Here is a 7,500-nt window from a genome sequence, read left to right as displayed (position 1 = left end):
ATTAAAGAAGCAGAGTAATGGCTATATTAGCTGAGCTCTAAAAACCGAAAACGTCAAGAAAAAATCATACGTGTGACTTGAGGTAGTATTTAATTGAGAATCTTCCTCTGTTTTTCCCACAACACACAAAACTACCCTGACATTGCCTTTTATTTAAATACAATATTTTGCAAACCCAGAGAGTCCATGACTAACAGCGTACAACTTCATTGGATGTCAGTGGACTGGCGTTTTTACAGGCCGAGGTATTTTTTTAATCGATTTTCCCGCGAAACCAAACTATTCCAGCTAATCACGACGGCAAGAGAAATTATTCGTGAGATAGACAATGATCACTCATGCAAGGCGACTGTTATTTGAAAACTCCTCTAAACATAGCTTGATCTGTGAAAATGCGGCTACCCAGACCTACAGTATTTTGCAGTTGTAGGCTCCTCCCGGTTATGGGCTCAGTAACTGGTAAACCTAAGAGATTGAGCCAATGGCACCTAGAAAAAATGTCGTGATCATTGTATATGTTCTTTTAATCAGCCTGAGAATCAATACGCCGCAACGACACGTTTCTCTGAATTCACTTCAAGAAAGTCTCAAATCTCCGAAAAAATCAGGTAAGAGCAATGTTCTGCGGCTTTGTTGCAGTGTTATTTTGCACACAGCCTCTCCGTGCGGTTCATTAATGTTGCTCTCGAGCTCTAATTCCCCAGATGTTGACCGAATATCCGTATCGGGAGAGCCTGTGTGCATACGTGTCACACTTCCAACAGCAAAATTCGGCTTGGGATGAGCTTCTAAATAAACGCAGTTAATCTCAGAAACGTAAACTGGAGACTTTCTTTTTAATAGCTGCTCCAATTGGCTGCCCTCTTTTATTTAACGACGTTTTTCAATGTGGGTTTTTAACAAGAATTGTAAAAGGTATCTTTTTGTGAATGTTTTTCAGTTAATGGAATTTTGATTAACTTATAATTTTCAAACTAGTTGAAAGGCTTAGTTTTAACATGTGCCATAGTTTTAAGCCTGGTTTTGACCACCCTGCTAGCAGAGCCTTTCTTTTGCTTGCTCGATTTTGGCGTTCTCGAGAAAGACTCTGCATGAATCGAGTGAGATCTTTATTGAGTATGCGCTGCATGTTGCCAGGATGCAGTCTCGAAACCCAAGCCTAATATGCCAGATCTCGCCGCCATCTTGGTTTCTCATGGTACAGCGGGCTCATTTATAATCATCGGTTTTGTCACTTAATTGACGCTCGCACTGGAAAAACTGGTTTGCCGAGAGAAAACAAGATTGACTAGTCCAGAACTTCGGGCTGCGGCGGCTTCAAAGAGTTGACGCGTTTCGGGTAGAGCCTCCTTTTCTCCTCCTCAGTAACGAAAAAGACAAAAGGAGGCTCTGCTCGCAGGGTGGGTTTTCACTAGTGACGCAAGCACAAGCGCAAGAGATTCGTGTCAAGTGAAAACGCGACAGAGACAAAGATTCACTAATTCCATGTTCTTTCTTTCAACTCGGCGCTGCGAGTGGAATCAGGAGCACTTTTCATTGGATGAAAATCGCAGCTTGCGTTGTGCTTGCGTCAGGCCTGTTTTCACGGTGAAATAAAAAACGATATTGTGCTTGCGTTTATGGTTGCGCTTGTTCTTGCGTCGCTACTGAAAACCAGGCTATAGTGTGCAGATGTTGTGTTTCTCATTTTTGTAATACTTATAAACTGTTTTCGGGTGATTGTAGATAGAGCGCCCCACATAAATATATTAGCTATTTTGTGTCGTACTTCGGGTTTGGAGGCGGTCTTTTTACACTTAATGTATGGTCCAGAGGGAAACAGTTAGTTTTGCTTTCCCGAGAGTCCTGATGTTCGTCGAGGGAAACATCAGGACTCGAGGGAAAACAAAACTAACTAGTTTTCGGGTGATTATAGATAGAGCGCGCCTCATAAATATATTAACTATTCTGTGTTGTACTTCGGGTTGGGAGGTGGTCTATATACACTTAATGTATGGTCCCGAGGGAAACAGTTAGTTTTGTTTTCCCGAGAGTCCTGATGTTTCCCGAGACGAAGTCGAGGGAAACATCAGGACTCGAGGGAAAACAAAACTAACTAGTTTCCCGAGGGACCAGACATTAAGTGCTTTGTTGTATATTTAGACTTTTCCGTCAACAATCGCAGCAAAACATCCGGAGCGGGCAACACCTGTGGAATTGTATCCCGATCGGGATACATTTGAATTTGATCAGGGGCGCGTGACCAAGAACCAACCAATCACAGTGCTCGTTTTGTTGAGCGAAAGTCTAGGTATATAACAATTAAAGATAACTCTGTTAAATATTGCTTCATTTTCTGTAAAGTGCAGGCATTTCTAAGTGCCGTATTGACTAAGGGAGTAATAAATATAGGGAGGGGACTTAAGCAACGGCGACGGCAAAGAGAACGTCATCTCAAAATATAAATTTGCGTTATTTTAATCGCTTCGTGACTATTTCAACTTTTTTATATGACAAGAGTGTGGTAATTCCTTAAAATGACACTCGTCGGAACGGCACTTAATTGAGGGGAGAAAATGAAAACTTATCCTTGAGTTCTGACGTTCTTCATAAAAACACAAATTTGGCTATTTCACGCTGTTGTTTTGCTGACGAGGGCAAAGAAATGGACAAAAATAAAAAAACGCACGTGCAGGGCGTGCAAAGCTATTGTCTTTTTCCCACTAAATATGCAAATTTGTGACGTTCTCGTTGCCGTCGCCGTTGTCGTCGCTTAAGCTCCCCAATGTGAATTACCGAAGTATGGATCATTTTCAATCACGTGATGAGACGGCCATGTTGGTGCGCATAATAGAGACAAATTCCCAAACGACTCTTTTCTCTGTTGTTAGCTGCTGTGACGTCAGGTGAAAACCATCTATATATGCGCAATGTTTTCATAGCTTTTCATCTTGCTCGTGTTGAACAATTCGGGTGAATTATTCTGTAACTCGATGGGTACGAACGGTTTAAAGTAGAGATAGACACTGAGACAAGTTGCACGAAAAGTAGAACTTAATTCAACTTTCGTGGGCAACGGCTCTTGCAACTTGTCTCGCAACGAGACACCAGACAAGTTGCACGAAAAGTAGAACTTAATGACTCTTTCCTTCTCTCTCTTTTCCGTCAAATCCGTACGTGCGAATCTGGTTATAGCATACTTCGCCTATATTTTACAACATAAACAAGATGGGAACATCGTGAAACACTTAGAATAGCTTAAACTAATAGTTTGAAGTGACGTTTTCGTCCCCGTAACCGTCGTGGTTTCTTAAACTCCTTTTTAACTCCCTCATATCCAGTGGATTCATTTTATCGCAAAGATAAAATTAGAGATCTTCCTCGTGATTCTTTCGTTTTCAACGCTTAAGGATTTTTTTCTTTCAATCTTTTCCTTAAGATTAGAAGCAGGAAGAGCCTACTACGTTGAGGTTCTTCAGAAACAAAAGAAGAATCAAGAACACGTGGAAGTAGCGGTAATTTTGTCATTCTGTTAACGTAATTGATGCACGCATTGCAGGCTAACAATAGAAATGCAAAATATCGCTTGCTTTACCGTTTGATCGAGCACAGTTTAGGGGAGGGAGACTTGAAATTGTGACGCCTTTGTCTTTGGCTATCTCCGCTTTTACAAGGTGGACAGAGGGTTCTCGTGGGAACAAGTTGACAACACGAACGGAAGGCCCGCAATGTGTGCACATTTGATAAAACTGCGTTGTTGCGTTCATGGTCAATCGGATGCTACTCACCAATAACCTCATAGGCATTTTACTTCACGGTTATTATGTTTTTTCCTTGCAGTGGCAACTACCCGGGAAGGATAACCTAGCAATTATCCAGTCTCAACATCTTTCTCAATATATTGGTGAGTAACAATATAATTTATATTCGCTTCAAATGTCAACGTTATTAACCTGATGAAAACGGCATTACACTTTTGTACGATTATGTGGTGTTGTTTTTATTTTTTTAAATTAAGCACAGTTCTTTATCGAGGTTGTAGCTCCCATCTAAGTTGACAGTATCTTGAGATTTTCATATAAAAGACGAATTTAGTTGGCCCTCAAGGGCCATTTTTTCATAAATTTACTGTTTTGCGCTAACGTTTTCCTTTTACTGACAGATTATTCAGCTGAAGAGGAAGAGATAAGAAATCGAACGATTTGCATCTGCAAGAACCACCCAACTTTGTCATTTGCATTTAACAAGGTTATTAGTCCATTCCTTAACGTTTTAAGACATGATGGACCATCAAAACCATTCTGCGGTGGTGCTTATAAAAAGGCTGACCAAGAAACACAAGCGTTAAGGATCTCGCTGTTTCTCTATTTACCGTGTATTATTATTTCATCTGGAACCTTTCGAAGGGGCTGAAGCAAAAAGGTGCAAGTCCTGCCACTCCCAATACTCGGTTCTTATATTTATCTTGACATTTGATTCGGGTTGATGGAAAGTATCCAGATTTTTCTCAAATTGGACGGTTTGTTCAAAGCTGAAGTAAACGTTCAAGCAAAAACTATCCAATTTATTTTAAATTTAGACAGTTGGCAAAATTTAATAAAAAATAGATCTCATAAAAATTCTTTGACTTGGGCCAAGTATAAAACGCAAACAGCGGTTACAAGTATTTGCTTGAACTGTGTAACTTTTACTAATAAACTTAACGTTTCGTATGTTACAACATACATCATCAGAAGTGATTATTATTCAGTTACAGATAAATTTAAATTCAAAAATACAACTGTACGGACTGGGAACTAACGAGATTGATTGACATAAAACGACAAAAAAATATGCTCTAATAATAGAGATAATGTTATGCAGTTCAAGCAAATGTTTGTAACCGCTGTTTGCGTTTTATTCTTATAAAAATAGATCGGTTGACAATATTGGATTTGAGAGCGGTTTTCAATTGAGTGTCGAAAGTAATTAGCGAATTGCTTTGGGTTTGCATTACTTCATACAGTGATTGGTTCAAAGTTTTCGCGCCACTTTCTCAACCAATCAGAAGTGAAAACAAAACCAATCGTGGCCTGCACGTGCACATTTTCCCGCGCTTTGTGTCGGCTACGTGTATTTACTTCGAGTTTTGATTGGTTTACTGGATTGTCTCCGTCCTGTTTAATTGGTCAAAGTAATTACTTTGGTTTTGGTTTTACGACACTCATTTGAAAACCGCTCTAATGCAGCTACATATAATTAGAGGTTCTAACGACAAGGTGCGAATGCGACAGAGAATCTTTCATTCTCTATTTTTACTCTGAAACCCGACACTCGTACCAATTTATTTTTAGGATTCTTCTCCCACATTGCAGGAAGCGAACGAGAAGGAATAATCGCGAAAGACATACGATAGTTTAAAGTTTTACTTTGAGGTGACGTTTTCGTCAGCGTCGCCGTAACGGTTGTAGATCTTAAGCCCTCGTAATTAAGGAAAAATGTCCTCCGTCTCAGCCAATCAACATTCAGTAATTTTGCCCTGTATGTGATAGTACCTGTAAGCAATTGCTAGCACGCGATATCGAAGTCTCATAAGAAATTTATATAACTTTCAAAACTTCTTAGAGTGTATCAGCCTGAGTTTTCGATATATTTTTGTATGCTGGAATGCGAACAATTAAACACTTCCCCTGTCTATCCTGCGAATAAGTTCTCTAATACTTCCTTAGGCCGGGAGTATTGAGAATGGCGAAAGAGCTTTCAAGCCGCGGAAAGATTAGAACGGAAAGAAAAAGCTCTCGTTTCTCACGGCTTTAGTCGCCGCTTGCGTCGTTCCGTACTGAAATATTTCATTTTTCACCTTATTAATTTTTTCCGTTTTAGTTTATGACTCAAGAAAAGTACGACATCAGAGATGACTTTCATACACGAGGTAGGATACTTTCTGGGCAATTCTTGTTCTTCATTGGTGATGATGGGATATTTTTTTCTTACCCTGCAACAAAGTTTAGTAAAATATTTTCAGTTACTTGAATGGCACTAAGGTGAAAATAATTCAAGTTTTTAATACTTTCTTTGGTTCATTGTTTGTTTTTTCCAACAGTTGAAACTCTGCCCCACTCTGCAGTATCAGACGCTCTGCCATCATGTCCTTACAGTCCTTCATACTTGGTATCAAGAAAACTCGCCGAAAATGAAGCTATCGTAAAGGGTTATGTAAGTTTATCACCCAAGATAGTTCAGTTTGACCTTGCTACAACTTCAGTCATAAATAGTTGTAACATTTCGCTAGAACAGCATACGTAAAGCGCGTCTGTGTGACAACATTTGTGACCGAGACTGTAACTATTAAAAAGGCATATATAAGTGTATCGCCCAAGATAGTTCAGTTTGGCCCTATTAAAACCTCTGGCTATCGTCTTATCGAACTCACTTTCACACATGATTCTAACGTTTACGTTACTTAAACTCCTCTTGGTTGGCGTATCCAAACTAAGGAAATAATATCTGAAGAAATTCTAAGTTTATGTGAACTTTATAAAGGCCAATAAAGAACGATCGGTTCATGTAAGTTAATTTATAAAAGGAATGTTTATTGATTAAATGATTGATTGATTAATTGATTGATTACTATTGATTGATAGATTCATTCATTCATTCATTCCCCCCCAACCAAGGTATTCCTTCATTTTTCAGATAAAGGTACTTCGCGTTTTTCCTGATGACAAATCAGATGTGAATATGTCCCATGTCATCAACGATCACATCAGCTGGGGCAACAAAAAGATTCCCAAGAAAGTAAGAGTAATTGTCAGAGTCAAGCTCTTTCCCATGTTTAGATTGACCTCTTTGACCTTTAGCTTGTACGTTTTGTTTTCCCATTTCAGACCACGTGATGTTCCCAAGGGAATTTTCCCTTTATTTTTTCATACGTTATGATACATATGCACGTTCATAAGACGACATTTAAAAGAAACTTTTCCGTAGAGTAACATCACGTGGTCTGAAATAGGGAAACAAAACGTGCAAGCTTAAGAGGTCAATTGAGTTTCAAAAGCAATTTCGCGCCACCTTTTCAGCCAATCTCAGGCAAAAACGAAACAGGCTACTTTGACGTGTTCACGCCTTTTCCGACGCTTAGCACCGGCTGTCTTTTCTCACGTTATAATTGGCTCTTTTAGTTGTCTTCACCTGCTGTGATTGGCCCCTTGAAACCTGCTCTTTTCAATGTTAGCTTGTATGATATCGGCTGTACCTTCATTTTGATTTGTAAATCATTCTTGTTAAGAACAAGAATTAGGTGAGTGAGAATAATGACATCTTTACGAGGATGTACTTTGAAAACCAGTTCTCTTTAGCATGGTTTGGAAAGCGCTGCGATGTTTAGTTGAGGGGAAGAATTTCGCACGATATTTTTACATGGTTACGGAAGATTCTGTTCATTAGGACAGTAGAGTGTATTTATATCACGTCTCAGCAGCCATGTTTGATTATCAAAACAAACCAAAAGGCGGCCATCTTGGTGCCCCGAGCTAATCCTCC

The 7,500-nt window shown here is 39.4% G+C and overlaps 1 protein-coding gene across 2 annotated transcripts in view; it reads left to right on the top strand.

The window, feature by feature from the left end:
- The window catches only part of LOC138040447 (N-acetyl-beta-glucosaminyl-glycoprotein 4-beta-N-acetylgalactosaminyltransferase 1-like), a 37,419-nt gene that overhangs the window by 16,113 nt on the left and 13,806 nt on the right, over positions 1-7,500 (top strand). For both annotated transcript variants that reach the window (XM_068886174.1, XM_068886179.1), the window contains exons 6-12: positions 532-608; positions 3,419-3,494; positions 3,820-3,883; positions 4,142-4,227; positions 5,842-5,890; positions 6,062-6,174; positions 6,655-6,756. In XM_068886174.1, the coding sequence (XP_068742275.1) occupies positions 532-608; positions 3,419-3,494; positions 3,820-3,883; positions 4,142-4,227; positions 5,842-5,890; positions 6,062-6,174; positions 6,655-6,756 (567 nt within the window). The remainder of the gene's footprint in view (positions 1-531; positions 609-3,418; positions 3,495-3,819; positions 3,884-4,141; positions 4,228-5,841; positions 5,891-6,061; positions 6,175-6,654; positions 6,757-7,500) is intronic.

Source organism: Montipora capricornis, chromosome 1, assembly GCF_036669925.1.
Source record: "Montipora capricornis isolate CH-2021 chromosome 1, ASM3666992v2, whole genome shotgun sequence".
Lineage (NCBI taxonomy): Eukaryota > Metazoa > Cnidaria > Anthozoa > Scleractinia > Acroporidae > Montipora > Montipora capricornis.
The sequence above is the reverse complement of the archived record's forward strand: the minus strand, read 5'-3'. Positions and strand labels throughout refer to the sequence as shown.